The sequence below is a fragment of the Phytophthora sojae genome (genome assembly GCF_000149755.1).
Source record: "Phytophthora sojae unplaced genomic scaffold PHYSOscaffold_1, whole genome shotgun sequence".
Classification (NCBI taxonomy): domain Eukaryota; phylum Oomycota; class Peronosporomycetes; order Peronosporales; family Peronosporaceae; genus Phytophthora; species Phytophthora sojae.
The window spans coordinates 11,850,885-11,874,914 of NW_009258115.1; the positions used below are offsets into that span (position 1 = coordinate 11,850,885).

Consider the following 24,030-nt stretch of genomic DNA (forward strand, 5'->3'; position numbering starts at 1 on the left):
CATCGCTCGGGCGGAATCCATGACAGTCCGGTGAAAACGCTCTGCTTTTCCGTTTGATGATGACATGCCCGCCTCCGTTTCTTGGTGGAGAATACCCCGGTTGCGGAGGAAGCGGCCGAGTCTGGTGCTGCCAAATTCACCACCACCGTCTGGGCGAATCATCTTCACCTTGGTGTCGTATTGTCGCTCAAACTCGCTAACAAATTCCTCCAAATGCCCTTCCGCGTCGCTCTTTTTGCGGAGCAAGTACACGCGATCGTAGTTCCTAGCGTGGTCTACAATGGTCAAAATGTGTTTGTGACCGATCCGATCCGGGGTCATGTCCGTCTTCAGGTCAACGCACAAGGTAGCGCCCGGTTCGTCCGTTGGGGCAGATGTAGAAGTATCCTGCTTGTTCTTCGCGCGTCGAGCTTGTTTCGCTTCAACGCAGTTCATGCAGAAATCCACCTTCCGATTAGAGGCAACCATGCCTTCAACGAGGTTTTTGTCAATCATGCGTACCAGATCCTGGTAGTGCACGTGCCCCAGGCGTTCATGCCACTGCTGAAGCCTAGAGATCGTCATTGCTGCGAAGGAGGCCGCGCCTTATTCGATTCCAACAGACCAAAGCCCAGTCGAGGCTGATTTACCCACTTCGGCAACAATCTTGTCCGTCTTGTTCGTAATTGTACACTGCTCCTCACCAAAGGTGCAGGTGTAGCCTCGAGCGGTGAGTTGAGCCACTGAAATCAGGTTGCGGTCAATACCTTTTCCGAAGTACACATTTTCTAGCAGGACAGTACGAGGCACTCCTTCTGCCATCGTCGTGATGACAGTCTTTCCCTTCTCAGTAGCGGCGACAAGATCTTCATTCGCCACTCGCACCGACAGGAATGCTGGCTCTATCGCGAAAAGGTGGTCACGGTCGATACACAGGTGGTGAGTTGCTCCCGAATCCACTGTCCAAACATTTCCTCTCGTGGCAGAAGCGCCGCGCTCGGCACCGTCGGCAGCGACCCAGACATAGCCTCCATCATCAGAATCTCTGGATGTGTCGTCATCACTATCATCAGCGGCGGCTACGTTCGCACTTCCTCTGGTGGCTAGTTGTTTTGCCTGTTCCACAGGTGGACACGTGAAAATTTTGTGACCAGGCTTCCTGCACACGTGGCAATGTACTTCACCACGATGACCAGCGGCGGCAAAAGCTTGGCCGTTACTTTGCTGCTGCGGACGTCGATCCGAGTTGTCGTTGTTGTTTCGCTGGTAACGCCAAAGCTGATCATCATTGTGGCGATTTCCGCTGCGGTGGTCATGTGAATTCGGGTTCCGGCGGTCAGCATGACGGTTTTTGCGTTCATCTCGCTTCGCACCACATCTGCGCCCGTCACCTTTCAGCTTGTATAACAGTCGCTTCATGCGATCGGTTTCCGCAACGTAATCGCTTGCGTCAACGGGCACTGAAGACAGCAGCGTGGGCGCTAACTCGGGGCATGCATTGTTTCCGAACACCTCCATGACCATCTTGGTCTGATCACCTTCCATGAGGCTCTCGATGAAGTTCAAGTATTCCAGGTAGTCATGCCACGTATCGCTTTCACGCTTGTTACACTGCATCTTCGTGCTGAGTTCGAGTTGGCTTAGTTTACAGCCAAACTCTGCACGCATCGCGCGCTTCACATCTGAGTACGGCATGCTGTCACCATTATGACGGCGCTGCCACTCTGAGTTCTTCTTGTGATAGCACCTAGACGCTTTCCCCTCATGGAAGTCGACAATCACCGATGCCTTGATGTCGGCGGTCCAGGTGGATCCGTTCACGAGCTCCTCCGTCCTTATTGCATGCTCGAACTCGTGGATGAAATTCTCGAAGCCAGCTCATAACCCAGGGTAAACCTCGTTTCCCTTGAAGTTCGAGCAGCGTACGTCCTTGATTTTAGGCTTCTTCGGCGATGGAGGTGCGGTTTCCATGCTAGTACCCGACACGGAGGGGGCACGGGGCGCTCGCGTCGCGAGCTGCTTCTTTAGTTCTGCCAGCTCGGACTGCAGTCGAAGGACGATCTGGAGCTGGTCGTGCTGCTGCTCCATTGTCTCTTGGTCCGAAGGGTCGAAGTGCAGGTCGTCTGGCAGTCCTAGGCGAGTATTCCTTCCGACTTGGTGGTCTTTGTCAACCTCGTTAGCACCTCGTGCCTCCGAGTATTCTTCAAGGTCTTCGTGATCGCCTCGCGAGTCTTTGAAGTCTTCACTGGTCGCTGCAGAAGGCGAGCCAGTTGGGCTCATAGCCTGAAGGGAGCACTAGTTGATCCTGCACGGGTTGCTCCTTGTAGTGGTGCCTCGCACCTGGTGTATTGCAGAATGAGTTAGGTTGGATGATGCTAGGATGTCTGTGCTAGGCTAATATGCATCGGTAGTTTCGTGTTGTGTAGCTGGAGGGGTCGTTGTGGTCGTCGCAGATCGTTATCGTCGCCACTGCACTCATCACAGGTGGCGCCAGCTCTTGCGATCTCCAACATAAACGATTATTGTTTTAGCATTGAACGTGACTTTTTTAGTGCATTAAGAAAAAAGGACCGTAAGATTTGCAATTGGTCTACACGGTACGGATGACAATAGGGTGTGGAATAGTTACAGGGTACACTTTGGACACAGGGTACCTTGGCTTTAAAAAAAAAACGAAACGAACGTTTGATTTGAAAATTATGGACCCGATTCGGAATTATTTTAAAATTGCGGACCCGAAACACAATTTACCTATTTAAATTTTGTTCAGCCGTAATCTGCCAACGGCTGGTTGGCAGAATTCCGATGTTATGCATGTCGCTCATTGGCTAAACGATGATACTTTCAGCCAATAGGAATCCTTAGTCTCTATGGACCACCCGTCGTGGTGATTGTAAATGTATGTAGCCTTTGGTGTGTCTACACCAAGGTCGAGAAAGTCTTTCGAACATCTAACAGACGTCGTGTCTGTTAGAGTTACAAGTGACTGTAGCGACTTGTGTGTGTAATTTGGTGTAGCGGGATCGGCCAAAATCTGGTTAAGGCCTGATCGAGCTTCCCACTGTCGTGTAGGAAAACATGAGTTTACGAGTCCTCGCCCTATCAACCGAAGTCTCTAGGACGAGCCCTACCAACAACACACGCCGTCTCCGAAGAGTCGGCGATAGATTGTCGGGATAATAAACCTGAAGACCAGGTACGATCCCTTATACGGGCTGGAATGTGCGTCCCTGTGTGTTGCGGGTCAGGTAGGTTTACCCTTCGTTAAAATATAAGAGCACCCTTAGCCACGAGCTACGGCTAGGATGCAATGTGTAATACGTGCTTTCGTACTAAACCTCTGTGGTCCCTCAGAAAGGAAGGGTACCAGGCCAATCGAAGCCTCTTACAGGGGCGCCGGGGCGAAGCCTCGGCTAGAAGTCAAATACACTGGGGGTCCTTGCCTCACATCCAGTCAAACGTACAACTGCACACAGAGGTCTCTAATACCTCCCAACACTCGGCCACCTACTCACTCTTGGCCTTACCAGGATGAACACTCGGTCAATGCACCTTATGCTCACAGGCAGACATACCCCGTGCAGCCGAGTGTATCCAGGTCCTACGCTAACCTTAGCGACTTACCGTAGACGAACTTGACCCTTGTGTGGCATGGGGGGAAAATTCTGCTCTGTTTAATGATTAGAGGATGTCAGGCCTCTCCTATAGCTAATCCCTAAGGTCTATACAAATATCAAGTGTGGACCGAGCTTTCGAGCTGATCCTACAATCGGACGAAGCTTCGTCCTAAATCCGAATTCCTACTGGGCATAAAGTGTACCCACTATGAAACTTCGGAGGCCTCGGCAGGCGGTTTATTTTGACCCGCCGAGACCCTCCTGTCACTCCGTAGTCTCTATCAATCTTCTGGGCACTAAAGCGCGGGGAATGTGACCGACCAATCAGAGCCTTCGGTCAGCCATCTCTCGCAAGCTCAAGGCAGTTAGACATCGGCCGGAACTCGCCCAGCCGCAGTCATTTCCCGATCTCACACCACCAGCGCCCAGACACCGACTAACGGAGGGGGTCCTCAACGATCCGTGATCGGCTGAACTTGTTCTCACCTTGTGTACCCGTCGGCGGGCTGGATCTGCTCTCTCGGGGCTCCGAAGATGCAGCACTTGGTGAAGGTCGAGTGTCTTGGCGTGACGCGGGGATAGTTTGTGGAGCAGCGCGGTAGTCTTCGCTCTGCGTCCGAGTATACGCTCCGATCGAGGGTTCTTCGCTTCGATCGGCCGGCCTGGAGTAGATCCAAGGCCTGTAGTTGCCTTTCCGGGTGTGTTCCTTCCTTTCCTGAGTTACCTATAGCGGGATCGAGGTCGATTGAGAGACGCAGCGATCGCCGGCCAAGCCGTATCCGGTCGATCGAGGACATGCACACGAGATAAAGATCCCTAGAGTAGGCCAAGCTGGCCAATGTATTAATTCAGTCTTAACCGTACCGCTAGTTCACTACCCGAAGTGTCAACACTTGCCGAGGCCAATGCAGTTCCTGGGACTTGACGACTTGAGGGCACTTGGGGTCTTCTGTGCAAATTGCGTTCTGATTTATGTTTAGCTGGTCTCTCTCTACCGTTGCCATCTCATCTACCATCCTACAACCAAACGATTACTGGATTCTTGCCCCGACTTCGTCCTCCATGTGCATCCATCCTGGTCGATCCCCGATCCCCGATCGGCTCCCGATCCGCGATCCATGATCGACTCCTGATCCACGATCGATCTCGATCGGCGATCGGCGATCAACTCCCGATCGATGACTTGTGCCGGTTGCCGTGCGCCGCCGATCCATCACCTTCTGTCCTCAGCCATCCTAGATCTGCGAGATCTGCCGTCGATCTGGGCTTGGGTCGGCCCCGAATCACGCCGTGGTTCGAGCACGACCATTCACAATCCGGCTTGCCACATGTCCTGCTTGAGATCTCCCGAAGAACTCCCTCTGATCCGTAGATCCTCGCTGCCTGTCTCTCGATCGCTGATCTCCCATGCTTCCAGTCGATCGGCCCTGCCGCCTTTCTCGGAGAACAATTCTTGTTCAGCACTTATCCACATCCGCCCCCTGGCTGCAAGTTGTGTCGCACGGCGGATCACTTCGGACGGTTCGACCTTGGGCATTCTCCAATTCGCCGGACCAAACGCAGATCATTCCAGATGAGCACACCGCCGCCCAACCCACCTGCGCATCCGTCCGGTCCGTCGGACGACGACGGTTCGACGCGCGGCTCGCCACGATCGACTCATTCAACACCTCGATCGACCAAGATCCGTCCTCGTACCTACCTGTACTCGCTCCATAACCATCTGATCTGCACTCACATACACACATTCATTCATATACAACCCCTTCCTCTGATCGACGACCTCCCCGTCGATCCGTCATCCATCTCGCTCACCCTGGTGGCCCGATCTCACTCCTCCTCGTGAGACTGCATCGCGCTGAATCGGGTCCAGTTCACGCGATCTCGAAGGAACTCGTGTAATAAAGCTCCACAGTTGAGATCAGCTTTGTCGACCCAGTCAGGCTCGTCGTAACCCGTCCAGTGTACCAGGAATTCTCGATAAGTCCGGCCGTACCGCGTCCTTCGGCCCGTCCGCATATCCGTGATCTTCTCCACTTCGTACTCGTTCGAGTCCCGATCTGGGGCCCAGCTGTCCTCCGGAAGTAAGACTTCTTCGAAATCAAGTCGATCTGCTTCGTCCACCGTGAGCGCGATCTGCGGTCGATCGGGGAAGTCCCTGACCAACTTCAGCTTTGAAACATGCACGATCGGGAACAGGTGATAGTCCGTACCAGCGATCTGAAGCTTCATCGTGTACTCGTTCACCTTCTCCGCAACACGGAACGGGCCGTGCCACAGGTGAGCCAGCTTCCGGGCATACCCCTCTTTCACACGATCCTCGTACAGCCACACCTGAGATCCAGCCTCGATCGAGTGCGGTCGAACTTCTTCATTGTGTCGATCGGCCCGATCCGCGATCGCCTCGCGTAGGCGAGCATTCACCTGACTTCGAGCCTGATCGTAATGCCTCTGGATCCGATAACGCCACCGTCGAGGAATCCGATCCCGAGTCCGAGTACTACCCAAAGGTATCGTCGCCTCGAGCGTCGATCGAGGATCCCAACCATGCACCAGATAAAAAGGGGAGTCTCCACGGACTCGATCTTGAGCCGTGTTGATCGCGAAGGCCAATCGCTCTGCGTACTCATCCACGTGGAATACGACCATCCTGGACGGGAAATTAAACGGGTTCTACAGACTCTCTAGAGTTCTCTATAGAGTCTGAAGTAATTTATCTTCCTGGCTGGACAATACTGGATCGGCATGATACTCTACTATAGGATCTCTTAGTGCTTCTTGTTCAATAGTCGATTCCTTACAGAAACTCTCTACTATACAAACTCTAAGTACGTCTTCCCAACGCGGACAATACTGGAGCGAAGGGATAAGAAAGCAAGCGTGATGTATTAGTGCAACAAATCTAACTCTCCCGCTGTCTGCTGCATACCCGCTAACGCGGGCAAGCTACTCCTCCTTAGACTCGCCTACAACTCGTCTCCGCTGTCGAGTGCCATCGCGCGAGCAGAGTCGGTCAGCATGGCTACAGACTCGCTGTCGTCGATGGTGCTGGCGCCGTCTTCGGTTATTGCAATTGCGTCGAGCAGGTCGGCCACTCGTTCGTGGAATCGATAGTGTCGGATAGTGTTGATGAGCTCCAACTCGTAATTGGTTATGTGAACCCACCTGAACTCAGGGTCGATGTTGTTTCGGTGGCTCTTGCAGTGGTCCGGACAAATGCCAGATCGAGCGCCCTTGCCGCATCTCGGGCATGGCGCAAGCGGGGCCTTGGCGGCGTTCAGGTACAGCTTGCCCTCTGGAAGTCTTGGGCGGAGGAGCTCGGTCAACGAGGGGATCGTAGCGGCGGGAGGCCGAGGCCGAGGCGCGTATCGGAGCGGGTTGGAGCCGAACACCGGCACGAGCTCCTCCTCGGCAGTCGAAGTAGATGTGTTGCTGTTGCTGCTCATCGTCGAAACGAAAATGAACTCAAATAGGTCGAATCACTGCGGTATGCGATGAATTCATGTGAATTGAGGTATAGTCATAATCAAATCGAGTCATTTCGCATGAATTCATATGAAATCGCCTCCAATCTTTTAGGATCGCCTCAAAGCTTATCCGATCGCCTCAAATCTTATCAGATGCGATAAAAAAAGATGACAGCACTATTAAGTGATGACATTACTAATGACACCTGGATATCGATACTCACAGACATTCTACTACTTAATATCAGGCATGGTGCGCGAGATGACAGATGACATTGTCATCTTCGCAAAACTCCTATATTTTCTCTCTCTTTAGGGCACCACCCCCCTCCCCCCTTCAATATATATTTTCTATGATTAATAAAAGATAGAGTTATGTCATCAAATATACATTTGACTGACCTGAATACATCGAGAGGAGTAGTAAGCATCGAAAGTGAGATGACATCACTGATGCCATCACTCAAAAAGTAGTGTCATCGATTCGTTTCAATCATTCCGTATTTGATTGAAACGAGCACGAGAGGGACTCTGCGTATCGAAAGCGAGATGACATTAGTCGTGTCGTCGACTTTATCGACCTATTTTTAAGCCATGATACATATAGGTATATACACCATACCACTACACTGCAACCGCGGACGAGCAACGTATACAGCATGAACGGAGAAGTTGAACAGGCTTTGAAGAAGAGACTGCTCAAGCAACATCTTCGCAACTTCGATGAATATATCTTCACTGGCTCGATGTTTAGCAACGCGTTTCATGATTTATCCGATCGTAGATTTTGGATATGCCAGTGGAAAACGCCAATCTATGCCTTTGAATCGTTCAGGATTAGCGATATACCTACTCCGCGAACGGCGTGCCCATGCTCGACTCCCATAGTTCGGAACTGCCTTATCAAGAATGTTCTGACTGGGCGACTTGAGTTTGTTGGATCGACGTGCATGAAGTATTTCGATAATAAACGCCGCTGCCCCAAATGCTTGATTGTTAATCGATGTAAAACAGTTCATTGTCAGAAATGCCGGGTGAAGTGCATGCTTCATAATCAATACCATGACAATAACGCCACGCATAAGCGAATCGTGAAAGTTGGTCCCGAATTTGCTTATTATAGCGATAGGCATATTCAAGATCTCTTCGACTCGTCTGAATTAACACAAACTCAGAAAAATCGACTTGCTGAAATATTGCCGAGCACTGAGGTTCAGATTGGGAAATATAGGGGATTCAAATTCTATGATGTGAAATCTCGCGATATCAGCTATTACAACTGGCTGAAGCGAACCTGGAAATATCCGTTCGTTCAATATCTTCCGTAGACTACCAAAAATTTTTTGAGTCTATTTTGAGGTTAGATCATAGATATATACATACATACATACATACATACATACATACCCATGAGTACTACGAACACAGCTACCATTATCGGCTTCGGCAAGTATCGCAATTTGTGCGTTGAGCATGTATTCGATATCGATCCCAACTACTGTCGCTGGGTGAGCTTTCAGAAATCGATAAACCTCAAGTCGGAGATCACAGATTTCATTGACAGCAAATTCAAGGCTGCTGATGATGGATCTTATATCATGAACTGGGGACGACACAAAGGCAAGTCGCTGAAGACGATCAAGCTACTCGATGCCAGATACCTCGACTGGCTTCACAAGTCCAAGTTTGTGAAGGGGGATCAGGCATGGCTCATTGAGAAGATCGATGAGTTGTAAGCGCTGGTTATTTTTTTGTGTGATGCATGCGACGACCGACCCTTTCCCAAAAAAAATCATATTTAAGCGAAGTGCCATATAGGTATATACCCCATACCCATACAGTACAACCGATAACATCATGTGCAACGCATTGACCGCCAAGGGCACTCAGTGCACTCGTAAGGCCGACTGGTGCAAGGAGCACCTGCACTTGAAGCCTGCCGAGCCAGTCAACTAGGCTGTCGTCGAGGAGCCTGTCGTTGAGCAAAACAATGCTGAGCCGGAATTAATTGTGGCTGATGAGGAAATTGTTTCAGAAAATATAGTCTCACCCATGTTTCCGAACGCAACTACCGCTATCACCACTTAGCCTGAACCTGCTATAGTACAGGATTCAAAGTCTGAATCGGTTGAAAATAATTCGACTGTCGAGTCGTTCCACTCGGAAGTATTCGACTGTCCGCTGAATGCCAAAGATGCTCATACAGTATGCACCGATGCTCATCGATACCGCATGACTTTCAAAATTCTAATTAGCCAAGGTCATATGCTTCGCATATATAAGACGCGAGATGATGTCGACACTACTGATATGAGCATTAAAGCTGAGGCTTTATTCTATAACTGCTCTAAGAAGCTCTGGAAAACGCTGAGTCCGAAAATGATATCAAGTATAGGAGTTTGTTCGTTGTTGCTGAAAATTTGCCGACGTATGAAGCTGTTGTAGCTAAGGCGAATGATATGATTAATAGTTTGAGGACATCAGAGCTCTTGCTGCAGTCAAAAGATCACGACGATTATCTGTACAAGCTATGCCAGCTGATCAGCCCAAACTGGTTCCGGGACCGCGATAACATTTGGGGATTCACTCGTATGGTCTATCAGATGCAGGGTGATTCGGGCTTGTATCGCCGCACGTATGGAGTTATCCTTGCAAATTGGTTCGGCGAGAGCTTCAACGAGCGGATGGCTATGACATCGTATGATCTGGAAGGACCCGAGACCAAATACCACAACAAGATTAGCATTGGTTCGCTAAAGGCTGTTGCCGGAGGCTCCAACCAAGATGGCTACCGCGCTTGGAAGGCTAAGCATGAGCCAGAGCCAATTAAGATGGACAAGCTTAAAAAGTAGAAGGATGCTCGCGTATCTGACAATGACACATTGCGAAACTCCAAGCTACTAGAGCTCATTGCAAAGGCTACATCTATCCCGGCCGAAGAGCTCAAGGCTGCAATCACCGACGATAGCATCGATTTTGCGTTTGAGTGGTGCGAGAGATATATCAAGCCCACTAACCGTCCTATTGTTGACGATTTTCATAAATGGAGACTAATTGTCAAGTACATGCATTGCTACAAGTTTCCCGATGACGAAACCGCCGCCAAGATGCTTGTTATGGTAATTGATCTCTACTTTGTTATTATGGTCGATGGTGAGCGATATCACCGCGTCGATCTGACAAAGGATGAGTCTAACGCTGAAATGACTAAGGAGCTTGTAGATCCGCTTAAGTCGATGCTCTTCCACATCAATTCGCGTGATAAACCAATTAGCGCATCCGCTCTGATGGTTCAGCAATTACCATTCTTTCATATGTATAAATCATTAATTGTCAGCGTCGAGAAGCTTGGAGACAACAGCGATACTAGTGTTTTTAACTCATGCGTTCCATTTAAGGCTCAGATGGTTGAATGCGATGCTGATTACTCAGTTTGCGATGACATTTTCATATTTATCAAAGAGATCATCTGTGATAATGACGAAGCGATGAACAATCAGATGGTGGCATGGTTGGCTAAATTGATTCAATACCCTGATTCGAAAACTGAAATGCTTCCAACTACTCGGCCTTAGAAGGATGCGGTAAGACCTGTTTCACCGATTTGCTGCTTGCTATTTTCGGCATTCACTCTGTCGATGTATCTGCCGGCTCTATCGATTCGCTTGTGAATGTGCGCTGATCCCATTTGATCGGTAAGAAATTCTGCATCGTCAACGAGGTCCGTGAGATGAAGAACTCTTTCGGACAGAATCACGAAGCACTAAAGTCGCTACTGACTGACAAGCTCATGTCTGCTCGTCCGCTTTACGCAAATAAAATTACTGTCATGAATGTTCTTAAGGTCATTATCACTACGAACAACCTCGCAACGATTCCTTCTGGTCGTGGAGCTCGCCGTCTTCAGATCTTTCAGCTGAACGATAAGCGCTGTCAAGACAAGGTTTATTTCAAAAAATTGTATGAAAACTCGATTAACAATTCCGCGGTCATTAATGATTTCTACACATATCTGAAGCACGAGATCAAGGTCAAGAGAGGTCCTATGGATGGAATTGTTCAAACGGAGGCTCAGCAAGAGTTCCGATAGACAACCGAAGACAACGTAGCTCGCTTCTGGAATCATGTTCATACTGATTTGTCGGCGTAGATGAATGGTGCAAGCCTGATGCATATTCGAATTATACTCGCTGGTGTGAGACTCAAGGCGAGCAACCGATGCGTCAGGCATTGTTTGGCTCAAATACCAAAGGAATTCGATTTATTAAGGACAAGAGAAGCAAGACCGCTAGATTTTGGCAGATCATTCGCGAGTGAGTCTAAACTAAAAAAAAACAAGCATCACTACATATATTTTTTTGTCTAACCGAGCAAACGAGCGGATATTTTTTGTCCCTATTTAACCCTTCTAGCCCCAGACCTTATTCTGTATCCAACAGAATAAGCATTAGACTTGATTAAACTATACTTCAAAGCCTGTCAAAGATTTGCTGTTGGAAGCCCTTTCGCATCTTGTGGTCAAACGCTGGGTACATTGTGCACAGAAGAGCTACGAAAGTGAACAAAACATGTTCAATGTATCCACCATATGCCGAAATGGCGAGCTTCTATTGGTCGTGGCGAGCGTAGAGACGCTCAAAACCTGCTACGTGGTAATACCGTGCAAGGCTGCTAAGGCAGCATACTTCGGCTCCAGCCACCCATCTTCGGCACGTCGCGATAAACGCGGAGGAAGAAATCGTCCAGTTCCTAACTGACGTAGTGAGGAGGAACTGGGCGAATTTTTCCTTGTGCTTGACATTAGCGCATCATTAGATTTCTTTACCCCACCTAACAAGCTTGTTATGATTGTCTCTCTAACAACACCAGGGAGCTTGCATGCTCAATAGCCCGTAATGACACGCACTACACACGGTTCCTCTTGTAAGAAACAGGACAATATATGATATTCATGCCAACGTCTAATTTTTCCTTTACATGCGCACGCTCTTCAATGTTCGCGCCAGCCGTGGGTCATCTTCGCCATTTTGGCAGCCTCCGCTTTGCTCTGTAGCCTCCGGCACTGCCGCTCCATTCCTGCCGCTTTCATCGGTAGCATCCGTCGTAGCCTCTGTCCCTTCTTCTGTAATCTCCGGTGTAACCTCATCACGCGGAGAGCTTCTTCTGTAGCATCCGTCGTAGCATCTACCGCTTCTTCTGTAATCTCCGGTGTAGCCACACCATGAGGAGCGCTTCTTCTGTAGCCTCTTGAGTAGCCACTGCATCAGCTACAATATAGCCGTAGACCCGGCTGTAGCCGGATTCGTAGGAACCGATGAGGTTGTGCGCTGACTCCGCAATCGATCTGCCAATCGGGCCACACGCGAGAGTTCATAGCGTCGTCTGGGTCGGATCACCAGGTCTGGTAATCAACATCGCAACGTAGAATCAATATACCACTAGTACAATGTTACAGAGCAAAGTACACGCTCTGGCTTACCTGTAGATCACAATGGCGCTCATCATGATCGTCTTCGGCCATGGTCCTTGGCCACTTGGGCGCGCTCGACGGGCCCCAACAAAGCTTGCATTGCGACGTCTTGAACAGCGCAGTTTCGGAATGAAGGAAAGTACGAGTGGCTGACACGCGGCGGTTTTAGACTTCCACCAGAATTTGCAAACCTGTTGGTGGTTTATACTCGTCCGTCTATTGCCGCGGAATAAATCCCGTCTATCTTCCCATCGCTAATCTAACAGGAAGATGTGCAGAATACCGGCTATACAAACATCCATATGCGAAGTTCGAAAGAGAGGTCAAGTTTGCTGGATATATGTCCTGTGACAATGCTTATTCTGTAGGATACAGAATACGAGGTTAGAGGGGTTAAACATTTCTTCTACTAATATATATATATATATTCCTGTCCGATTAACCATGCTCACCCGCGACGATTTTGTGAAGTTCTTTTCTACCCGCAAGCAGGTGGCTGCGTCCACCCTGAAGAATCGAGTTGCGTTCCTGTTCAAGCAGTACCGTGATATCGGTGGAAACGCTGACGAACTTAGTTATCTGAACAGCTACAGCAAGATAAATTCGACACATCAACGAATCCAAGAGCGACGAGGCCCGCAAGACGTATCTGTTTCACGTTATCGCGCTGATCAACACGAAGGCCGGCAAGATTGTCGAAGCCGATGCTCGTCAGAAGTTTCAGGCAGCCGCTGTGCGAGCGCGCAACAAATCTAAAAAGCAGTCGCTGGATAACGTAGCAACGGACAAACATATCTCAGCATTGATGGAATGACTCTCCAGCTGGAGAATATATTCACGAGCTGTTTGCTGATTATGATCTCAGCCACAAGGCCATCAAAAACAGCAATGATGATTTCACCAGATGGGACATCGCTAGTGATCGCAAGAACATTCAGTCGTTCGCTCGTGATCTACAGCGTGCTATGATGCTAGCTTGCTATGTTTATCAACCAGCTCTACGATCGGATTGGAGCACTCTCAAAATCACATCTGCTGCCGTGAATAGGCTCGACCCGAAGCAGAACTGGATCCATGTTCTTCGCGGAGGACGTATCAGATTGCTCATGAACGATTTCAAAAACGCGAAATCATTCGGGAAGCACATTATCGAGGTTGAAAACGTCCACCTGAAGCGATATCTCAAGTACTGGACTGATCTACTCGGGCGATTGCTCGGTAGCAAGCCTGAGCATCTATTCATCTATCAGCTATCTCCAGTCAAGGATGTCATCTTGATCAGTACTACGCGAGAAGCATTCTCAAAGGCTGTTGCTAGAAACTCTGATAAGATCTTCAACCGACCCCAGACGGCCAACAGCTTCCGTCATGCTTGGAAGAAAAAAATTCAGGAGGATCCAGCGTATCAGCGAATGACTCAAGCCGAGCGTCAAGCTCTGCACCACAAGCTGTTCACGGAGTCTTCACAGGTCAGCTATACAACTGGCAGCGTCGAGGCTTCTCGAGCTAAGCAAAAACATATTTTTTTTATAACATTAGCGATCTCAGATCTCTTGGGCATTTAGCTGCACGAGGTGGCTCAGAGCGCATGCATAGGTTTCGAAGCTCAGATTTCGCACTGGCTCGCCGTTTAGCGAGCTCAGCATTTTGTCGAGCGAGTCTCTCTCCCTCCTGATGATCAGAGCTGTTGTCATATACGCCTGCAGTGTCTGCCAGATCGAAGTCAATATATTGAATATCAGAAGACATTTGTTTACTATATATCATATAAATCAATATCTTCCGATGCCAAATAGACATAAAAAACTGTCATGGTTGATTTTTTGTCGCTCATCCGAGGCGGAAAGAGCCTCCGGCCGTGCCTACGCCGTACTTTCGTCGGATACCTCTACGGACATAGCGAATCTTTTCCTGGTGCTCTCGTCGATCGCTCTTGCTCAGCAGAAACTTCTCTCCATGATCAAGAGCATCGGTGACGATGCCCTTCTTTTTAGCGTACTCGAAGCCGCGTTTAGCTACCTTGGCAACCTTTGCTACATCTTCCTTGAGACCAACGCCCGCCAGCTGCTTGATTCCACTTCTTGCGACCACGCCGGCGTCAGGAGCACCAAGAGCCGTAGCCGCAGCTGGAACGCCGGCATCTAGTAGCCTCGACAAAATTCCTGAATCCTTGAGAAATTTTGCTCCTTTCTTAATTCCTCCCACAGATCGCCCCAAAAACCGCTTCCGGTTAAACCGGAGTGATAGGTGGCCGCAACTTCGCCGTGAGCCATAGCGAGCGTTAAACCCTTGTGGGCGCCCCTAGCGCGCACGAGTCGTTTGTAGTTTTCGGGATGAAACATATGCTCATTGCCGCTACCAAGATGATCAGCGCGAAGCCGAATCGTTTTTCCATCAAGTACTTTCTGAGCTTGTGCATGAGATAAATCGAGCTTGAATGGCTTGTACATTTTATTATATTAGCTGAACTGATAAAATTAATTCATATTTCCTAAAAATATAAAACGTGCATTCTAGGAGCCCTTTTATTTTTTGATACTAAACGAAATATATAGAGACTAATATAACCATGTCGACACGTTTCAAATCACCAAACGGACCCTTTTCAATGCATTTCGATGGCTTGTATGCCACCATCAGATCCAAGCACGCGAAGACGCGAATTGTGCACTCTCTGCTGGTCTAACACGTTTTCGTTGAGCTATGGCGCATCATAGAGGATGATAGAAGCTTCGACAAAACCCTATTCAACCAGCTGAGCGAGAGTGAGCGTGATTTAATGGCTTATGCCATCAAGAAATGCAAGGTCGATTCTCGTGAGTTTGAGCGAACCTACAATCTCACAATTAGCCGTCATGTCGATCGATTGAATATGATCCAGTCGGCGATCACAATCGGAAACGATGCACCAGCCCTTAGGGCTGAGATGAAGGAAATTCTCGATAAGCTATACCAGAAAGGCGTCTTCTCCCATCAATTCTACGCTAGCTTCAAAAACTATTTTGATCCTAACGCGTAAAGCGAAGCAGAGAGCTTGTATCAATGTATTTAGGCTTTCGTTTCATTTTATGTTCCTTCACGATTTCTTTGACTGTGATATTCTCTAGTTGATCTTTGAGCGTTTGGATATTTGTTGCCTTGTGTTCGTGGGTAGTAGCCTGAAGAGGTTTGTTAATTCCGCTTAGTTCGCCGCCATAGATTTCCATCGGTTTTGGCAACCTGGCTATGCGCATTCTCTTCCGTCGATGCATTTTTTTATCAATCGATAATATATAACATTCCAGATAGAAATGCCGTTTCCGATTATGCTCAATATCAACAACCAGGTGAGCACTCACCAGTACAAATACACGTTCTCACGCCCTGTCGATCTCTCTAAGTTCAAGGTCGCGCTCGGTAGCGTGAGTATGTATTACAGTTGGAAGACATTTACTTCTGCTCGAGGCAATAACAAATTCAAAATCATTTGGCCAACTGGAAGCACGACTCAGAGCTTCACAATTACTCTCCCCGATGGTACATACACAGCATCGGATATCAATAATTATTTGCAATATTGGTCAATCCAAAACAATCTATATTACATCAATAATACCACTGGTCAGTACAAGTACTTTATCAGCTGCGCTGAAAACCCATCTGCATACGCTCTGCAATTCACGATGTCGCCGTATGTAGCGCAGGCTGGATATACGGCCGCGAATGGTGCATTGGCTGTGAGCACGAGTGGATACACTCCGCAGATCCAGATCATTGACTCGGGATCGAACTCGTTCGGATCGATTGTAGGACTGAGCCAGGCTACGTATCCTCCCGCACAACAGGCGATTCTATACAGCGTCTCGAGTAATCTAGTGCCTCAAATCGACCATGTCGCGTCTGTCATTGTAGGAGTGAGCAATCTGGCGAATCCTCTGGCAAATAACAACCAAGTACTACACTCTTTCACAAGCGCCGGCGTTGATTTCGGCGGCCTTATCACAACTTCTCAGGGGCAAGGCATTGCATTCACTCCTGTGCAGGGTACGACGAACGAGCTACTCGTAAGCTTCTACTCCCAAGATATGCTTCCTCTTCAGATTACGGACCCCAATCTGTGTATCAGACTGCTCGTGAGGCCCAAAAAAAGCGAAGATTTTTTTTTCAAGGACCAAATCATCGAGGATCATCAGTTTTGAAGTATCCTTATCATATTCGTTGATGTTGGGCATAGCGCCGTTCTCGTGAATCTCAACACGTGGTATTTTTGCCTTTAGATTCTCGTATAACGGTTCCATTTCCTTGGTGACAATGACAATGCGTGTGAAGCACTTAAAAAGCAAAGCGATCAGGTTTAGCACTGTGTTTGATTTCCCAGCCCCTGATGGAGCCGAGAACGTTCCTCGAAACGGCAGATCGAAGAACTCGTTCTTAGGGTACTTCTTAAGGATTTTCGGAGTGATTATATCCACACACGTGTGTGGAGCGTATGTTGCTTCGTATCTGGCGCATTTGTGGTTGCCATTTTCATATGGCTGTAATATGAATAGGAGATTGCGCACGGTACGGTTATCTTGTTTCCTAAGCGTAATAACCCGCGAGAAGAAGCAGCACGACATCGCCTCGGCGAACTTGAGGCTGCATCCAACGAATCTGGGGCTGCTGTTTTCCACGAGACGTTGGCGGCTTGGTGCGGCGGCTTACGTAGCTGATACCATCGCTGGTAAATATGCAGTGAGGAGATACTCGGAGCTTGTAGAACCCAATTGATATAGCACAGCTTTACCAGAACGTCCGGTCGAGACGTGCATGACAAGTGGTGCGACACTGACCCATTGATACCTATAACCCGTAGTAACCGATTGGTGGCTATTGTCAACTAACTACCTACCCAGAGATAGTGTCAAGACCTGGTGGCTATTGCCGCTGGATTTTGTTTTTGTTTGTTTTGAATTGAGGTACATTAGTTCTTCCTAACGACTACAACGACCTGTCCCGCAGATGGTAACGCTTCATCTACAGGTTGGGGCTCCTACTTTGCGTATCGCCTCTGTCGCGTCTTCCTTAATCGGCGTCTGCGTCAGGCTCTTCAGCCTAATCAGCACTAGGAGGATAAGTAGGAGGCAGAGGGCTAAGCTGGAACAGGGCACCGCTCTTGCCGCGACCAGCACCACGCGTCAGAGCACTGGGATGTATATCTAGTACGACTCCAATGTCGTGCAAGATAGTCGATATCGTACATGCATGACCCGAACGACTTCCGCTTTCTATCGCTTGAGGACAGCCTCGTTAACAGGGGAAGGAGACGGTAATACTAGTGCTCTACGATATCGAACCCGTGTCGGTCGTGCCCAGGAGTGGTTCAAACATCATGCTTTGAGTCGCTCGTCCATACTTGAGCGTGCACCCAGCGTCAAGGCATCACAAAGCTTCGACACGTTTAAGCATGAGAAGATATGTAATGTGTTCAAGTTCAGAAGTGCTATATACATGATAACTGAGAGGTGGAGCCGCGGGGCAGTTCCTTGACGTGTTCACCGATAAGGCGACCAAGAGCATCAACGGATACCCGGGTGTGAATCCGAATGCGCAGATGAGCACGCTCATCCACTCGATAAAGCATCCTCAGCTGTGGGTGTGCCCAACTAACTGTTTTGATCCTTTAAAATGCTCTTTGGGAGCTACTGTTTGGGCGTCGATCTTCACGAGCATCAGCTAAGCCTAGTGGCGGGCGCTGACCTTTTAGCTAATCTAGCTGTCGTAGCGCCTTCTGGCACTTAACCCAACGAAATCGGCTCTTGGAACCCTAAAACGTAGAGTAGTGTGAAAGCAAGTGAACGCGTTTTGCAGCGTACTGCAACTTTTAAGCTAGCCGTTACCAATCTACGGTATTTCTCATTGTGAAACCACCTTCGTCATACTCACTGTTGTCGGCTGTAGATCAGTTGAATGTAGTGGCGGGTAAAAGTTGTGTAGGCGTGGAGCCTCCACCTGCAGTGATGATATATTAGATGTAGTTGTACGATTTACGCTGCGTTCTTGGCGCGCTGTTGTACGTGTGCAGTTAAATCGTTGAAGTCGCTTAAGTCGCTGGTGAGTTGCCCCACAAAAATCAACATGTGGTTTATTTTCGGGAGAGGAGACAAGCGTTGGCAGTTCACACGGATACAGAACGACATCGATGGAGCGGGGCCTGGCGGCCGGCGGTGACGGCGGTGTCGGCGGCGCCGGGAGTTGGCGTCGCCCTGGTTTAGCTGCAACGGAGGGTGGTGCAGGAATCCGCGGAGTTGGGACGGATGAGCATGACAGTACAACCGGCACGGGTACGCACGGAGAGTCGGAGTCTCGACGGATGGAGCGCACATCAGTTCTTTGTTGGGACGACTTCGAGGCAGCTTCAGGGGAGTATTGTGAGAGTACTTACCAGATGTACAAGTACGTTCGCGACGTTGGGTTATCATTCCCTATGAGGTCTAGTCAAACTTACCTTTATTCAATGTTCTTTTTACAGGAAAAAGAGTTCAGTCTCTATTGAGTACTTTAATAAATCAAGACAAGAAGACGTGCAGTACAGCAGCGAGTATGGCCGGTTTTACTCCGTCTTGTTTATCTGTACGCACGGGTGGAAGGACCGCAACCGAGGTATACGAGGCTTACCTGCAGTGCATTATTATATACTGTGGCTAAGTTTTCTATTTTCTTTAGGAAACGGAACGAGACCTGTTCAGCACTTGCGCGGTACAGCATGTGAAGCAAGCTTGTCTGTGACTCTCACGAGAGTGTTAAACAAGACTACTCGAAGGTGGGAATACTACTACCGAGTGAATCAATCGGAACCTATCCATACACATCCTGTGAACGAGACGATATGGCGAATGTATGCTGAAAACCGGCGCGTGAAAGACCCAGTCGTCTTGGCGATGGTTCAACAGCTAATAAAGCTAAATCGCCATTTAAACAGATTTATCAGTACGTCCTCAAGTCCCCGGGTACTGTAGCTTTGCGTATTACCGAAATTATACCGCGATCAAAAGTAACCTTCCCAAATTCAAAGGCAAGGACGTGATCCGGCAAGATGTGCGCAACATGATCAACGAGATTACAAAGAGTACAAGCCAGACGCTGTTGAAGTTCGAGTTGCCCGTATCTTGAACGACTTCAGGGAGAGCGATGCGGGCAATACATCCCAACTTTTCGTGGATGACGGTGGAATTGCGCGGTGCTTAACGCTGCAGACCTCGGGAATGCGACGTCTGTTCCATCTTTTTCCAGAAATGCTGCTGGTTGATACCACGCACAAAACGAATGACCTGAAGTACAAACTGTTCGGTTTCATGGTTCATGACACGTTTGGAGCTGGCCAATTTGTACAACACGCATTCGTAGATGCCGAGACAAAAGAAAACATGCTGAATGCGATCTCGACGTTTAAGAAGAACAACGAGGAGTGGGAACGTGTGCAAGTGATCATGGTACGTGCTGTTGCTATTTCTACGCGCTGAAAGGCATTAGTATTAATTGCAGTACTGTTTACAGGTAGATAAGGATTTAACTGAAATCAAGGTCCTCGAAGACGAATTTCCCCGAGCTCGTGTACTAATCTGCCACTTCCATGTCCTCAAATACTTTCGGACCGTTACAGGTTCGTAAAGCTCTAGTAGTTGTGAAAGTAATTGTAGTTGCTTTCCAAGGCTCATTTCAATATTTGTATGTGCAGCGAATGCGAAATACGGCCTCAATCAACAAAGACAGAGTGAAGTCTTATTAGCCGTTCAAGACATGGTATACGCCAAGGATGATTATACGTACGTCGAAGCTCGTGATTCGATGTTATCCATGATTCGAGCTATTCCAAAGCACGAATGGCCGGCCGCGTCTTCGCGGAAGAAGAAAAAAACAAATTCATCTCGACAAGCAGTCACGCAAAACCAAAAACGCACAAGTGCAAGGACAGACTGTGAGGGATGATGGACAGACTGTGAAGGATGATGATGACGTTCACCCGTTTGAGGCCTACTTCATAGCAAATTGGGACGAATGTAAGAAACGCTGGGTGACTTGTTACCGCAATGATTGCCCGCACCTGGGAAATCACACTAACAACCGCTTGGAGTCCGGATGGGGAAAGTTAAAGCCTGAGTTAAACATGCAGATGCCGCTGGATGAGAGTATCTCTACGGTCCTCACTCTACAGCTTCTCAAAGAGAAAGAATTCTCCCGGCAAATGGCTTTAAGTAACCTTTAGTAGTATGACAACAAAATCATGAATGCATCTAAAGTTGTACTTGAATAGGACATCGGGACTGTCGTGAACAGATCTTACGACAGTGAAATGTTGAACGTGCTACGCATTGCGTCCCAGCATGCCGCAGAACTTATTCAAGAGCAATATCTACACGCACTAAAGGTGGGTCATATTTACTGCACGACCATATCACTTTGGACCAGATCTAACAAAGCAATCAGCATTCGACACAAGTCGATTTCATAGAAGATCGCCCAGGTCATTACCTTGTGTCGCGAGATAGTGCCGGGGAATACAAGTACGCACTAGATACCATCAGCTGGACGTGTTCCTGCTCGTTTTCAAGAACGCTATTACTATCGTGCTATCACGCAATGTATTTAAGAAGACAGGTAGCCTCTACATTTACAATATTCACGTTTGAACGATAGCTAATATATTGTTGTGTTACTAGACGCTGCCAAACCAGAGCGTCATCCCGCTAAACAGTATTCATAAGCGGTGGTTATTACGGTCTGATATATCGATATCCATTGACGTTCCTCAAGCTCGACTCCCCTTTGTCACGCGGATTAACACCAGGCAAAAGGCTCTTACTGAACAAGAAACGTTTAGTAGACTGTCCGTATTGCAAGCGCGACTTACGGAAGCTGTGGTGGCGCATGGCACCAGCCATTTCGAAAGTATTTTTCGCACATTGGAGCAGTTTGTCGACCTGGTTGTAGATGGACATATACCGCAGTTAGCGACGCCACCTGAAAAGGGCCTCCCCCAAGGTGCGATGAATTCGGGCGCATCTACCCCCACGAAACGCGGTGCAATTGTCACAGGGCCCCAACTGCAACATTCAGGTATAAGGCGGACCAGGTCGGACTTATTGAAGCCAAATAGAGTTGGTGTGTCGAGCAAGAAATATTTAAATCTTACTCCGAGTACGTTCAGTGCCGCTGACTCACATTTACCAAAAAGGTTCACGTGTCGGGGCGAGTCCGTTCGACGAAGGCAACCCGTGCGTGGTACCCGAAAAGATCGAAAAAAACAAAAAGCCAAGTCGGATCGCAAAAGTAGCGCCGCTGAATTTGAAGACAGCGAAGATGATGACAGTGATAACCTCGTGGATGACAATGCACAGTTGAGCACTGCTTCGCATCAAGAGGCAGGCGGGTTGAGGCAGCACCGCGATCATGCAGAAGAGATTACTTCGCTTGCCAGCATTATTGACATTCCTACGACTACTTCAGTATTGATCTCTCTCTACCAAAAATGTTTTCGTTTGAAATGGTTTGAAATGTGGATAAAAATCGATCGTTGCTTTTAATACAAAGTACAGTTCAATACACGGTAAACAGCCAATGAATCTATGATTTGTATTCGACAAAGCGATTGTGGATACAGCCTACGATAACATTATTATGTTGGAGGCGGCGATGATTGAGAAACGCGATGCAAGCCGCGTCAACGGGGAAATTGTTCATGACGTAGATGTGGATGGAGAAGGCATTGATAATATTTGTGTGGAGGCTGGGAATGCTGGATATTGCTTCCACTCTTCCGCTATTACAGCAATGCAAATGTTCCACCAGCGTCTTCAATATCTAGCAGCAGCTTCCTCATGCTTGAATTGGTTTCAAAGTCATGCTGACGAGATTCAGATTAATCAAGAAGTCGTGCAAAAAATTGTGGATGTACTTCGAACAACGTCCGTGTTCAGCCGCCTAGCGCTTGGCAATCATGTGAGTACAACATTTTAACTTTTAATGTACATGTTGATACTAAACCGCCATTGTAACATGTAGGATGCGTTTTTCTATGATCTGTTTGCCTTTATGGACGGAAACTGGATGAACGACTTGTGCATCAAGATGGCGCTCCATGTTTCTCTTGGATACCGCAAAGACACTTGTTTTATCGACACATCCTTCTTCAGTTATACGAAACCAGAGCACGCGTTGTTGCATGATGCATTTGCTACATCTTTCCTAGGTGTATCCCGGATTTGGTTCTTCCAATTTGTTTCGATAACTTCCACTGGTGCATGGTACTGGTCGACCGACGAGTAGGCTGCAGAAGGACTTATCAGTTTGATCCTCTCCACTTGCAGTGCTACTACAATCGACTTGATCAAATTTGCCGATCGTATTTAAAAGCGGGCCTTAGAAGCGAGTATGATTCATACAAACAAGAGTGAATTATTGACCTGCACCAGACCGACGACTACAATTGCGGAATTTTCATTCTTCTGTTCGCAATGAAGCACATCAAGCAAATATCCATTCCGGCCACTACAAATGCAAATTTGAATTCGCTCCGACTGACACTCTTCATGCAAGTGCTCCGCTCGTCTCACCCTGCTTATAGCATTAGCCTAATCGATTCGGAATAGGTAAAAACAATGATTAATGAGGTAGATTTGCTTTGCTTAAGTCGCCCTACAACTACGTCAAATTCACACCACACAGCTTCTCAAGGCAGTCATGCAGACTGTATTGGTGTGGTTAGTTTCTTGTATGATTTATCCACACGCTTTACCTGGTCACGGCCATGTACCTTAACTTGGTCGCTGGTCGTGTGACCATGATTCCAATGCATACTTATCATGTAGACGGAGATGTTCTCGGGTTGTCACAGGTACGAAGTACTTAAGGCATCAAGTGGAACATTGTCAGACTGCATTAGGTTGAGAAACACAGCGTCACCGGTCAGTATTTAGAATACCGATGAGGATCTCACCGGAACGTGCATTCAGTAAAAAAAATGATTGTGTTCGCCTTTGTTGGTGATACTGTAAACAGGCTTTACCGTCGAGGCATGTAGCTATGGCAAACAAAACGTTATCCCGTTTAAACAAATGACCAATCAATCCAGGTTGAAATATGTTTCTAAGTGTGGCGAGTGTGTGGCAATTCGAACCACAAACCAACCACATATTGGCTTTTCTATGTTCAGTCTGTGTGACGGTAACGTCGTCCAAGGATTATCTTGTCAATCGTTTCGTAAAAATTATGAATCGACATGATTTTTTAGGTCTATATTATATAATCAATCAATAATGTCTCAACCTCCAGCAATCCAGACACCAATCTTCAATTCGACCTTCTTCAGCGCGAATACAGATGCTCTAACTATTGAATCAGCGGATAAACGATACCTCAACTTAGGCGGAGGCCTCATATCTGAATCTTTAAATATTGGTGGTACGCTAACGGTAGCTGGAGACATTGTTGTGCCTCCGCCTTGCTATGTTGTTGGCGTTACACCTGGTACAGCAGCTCT

General features: G+C 48.1%; 7 protein-coding genes across 7 annotated transcripts; all 7 read left to right on the forward strand.

Annotated features, from left to right (window-relative positions):
• Positions 1 to 8,472: 8,472 nt before the first annotated feature.
• PHYSODRAFT_475064 (hypothetical protein) lies at positions 8,473 to 8,799 on the forward strand (the record flags this gene model as incomplete). Its single annotated transcript, XM_009519205.1, has 1 exon — positions 8,473 to 8,799. One exon carries the CDS (start codon positions 8,473 to 8,475, stop codon positions 8,797 to 8,799), a length of 327 nt encoding a protein of 108 aa, XP_009517500.1.
• Positions 8,800 to 8,920: 121 nt separating this feature from the next.
• PHYSODRAFT_295074 (hypothetical protein) lies at positions 8,921 to 11,153 on the forward strand (the record flags this gene model as incomplete). Its single annotated transcript, XM_009519206.1, has 5 exons — positions 8,921 to 8,960; positions 9,168 to 9,323; positions 9,419 to 9,811; positions 9,968 to 10,566; positions 10,815 to 11,153. 5 exons carry the CDS (start codon positions 8,921 to 8,923, stop codon positions 11,151 to 11,153), a joined length of 1,527 nt encoding a protein of 508 aa, XP_009517501.1.
• Positions 11,154 to 12,977: 1,824 nt separating this feature from the next.
• On the forward strand, positions 12,978 to 14,678 carry PHYSODRAFT_323634 (hypothetical protein; the record flags this gene model as incomplete). Its single annotated transcript, XM_009519207.1, has 4 exons — positions 12,978 to 13,072; positions 13,161 to 13,308; positions 13,406 to 14,002; positions 14,373 to 14,678. 4 exons carry the CDS (start codon positions 12,978 to 12,980, stop codon positions 14,676 to 14,678), a joined length of 1,146 nt encoding a protein of 381 aa, XP_009517502.1.
• Positions 14,679 to 15,219: 541 nt separating this feature from the next.
• On the forward strand, positions 15,220 to 15,552 carry PHYSODRAFT_467032 (hypothetical protein; the record flags this gene model as incomplete). Its single annotated transcript, XM_009519208.1, has 1 exon — positions 15,220 to 15,552. A coding segment is annotated over one exon (333 nt), but the record flags the coding sequence as incomplete, so codon positions are not given.
• Positions 15,553 to 15,823: 271 nt separating this feature from the next.
• PHYSODRAFT_310240 (hypothetical protein) lies at positions 15,824 to 18,349 on the forward strand (the record flags this gene model as incomplete). The annotated part of the gene is made up of 3 exons (XM_009519209.1): positions 15,824 to 15,938; positions 16,062 to 16,645; positions 18,335 to 18,349. 3 exons carry the CDS (start codon positions 15,824 to 15,826, stop codon positions 18,347 to 18,349), a joined length of 714 nt encoding a protein of 237 aa, XP_009517504.1.
• Positions 18,350 to 19,105: 756 nt separating this feature from the next.
• On the forward strand, positions 19,106 to 19,447 carry PHYSODRAFT_406128 (hypothetical protein; the record flags this gene model as incomplete). The annotated part of the gene is made up of 2 exons (XM_009519210.1): positions 19,106 to 19,154; positions 19,218 to 19,447. Coding segments are annotated over 2 exons (279 nt in total), but the record flags the coding sequence as incomplete, so codon positions are not given.
• Positions 19,448 to 19,918: 471 nt separating this feature from the next.
• Positions 19,919 to 22,817, forward strand: PHYSODRAFT_295077 (hypothetical protein; the record flags this gene model as incomplete). Its single annotated transcript, XM_009519211.1, has 8 exons — positions 19,919 to 19,984; positions 20,049 to 20,154; positions 20,230 to 20,317; positions 20,829 to 20,919; positions 21,212 to 22,038; positions 22,088 to 22,098; positions 22,153 to 22,490; positions 22,554 to 22,817. 8 exons carry the CDS (start codon positions 19,919 to 19,921, stop codon positions 22,815 to 22,817), a joined length of 1,791 nt encoding a protein of 596 aa, XP_009517506.1.
• Between the last annotated feature and the right edge of the window lie 1,213 nt (positions 22,818 to 24,030).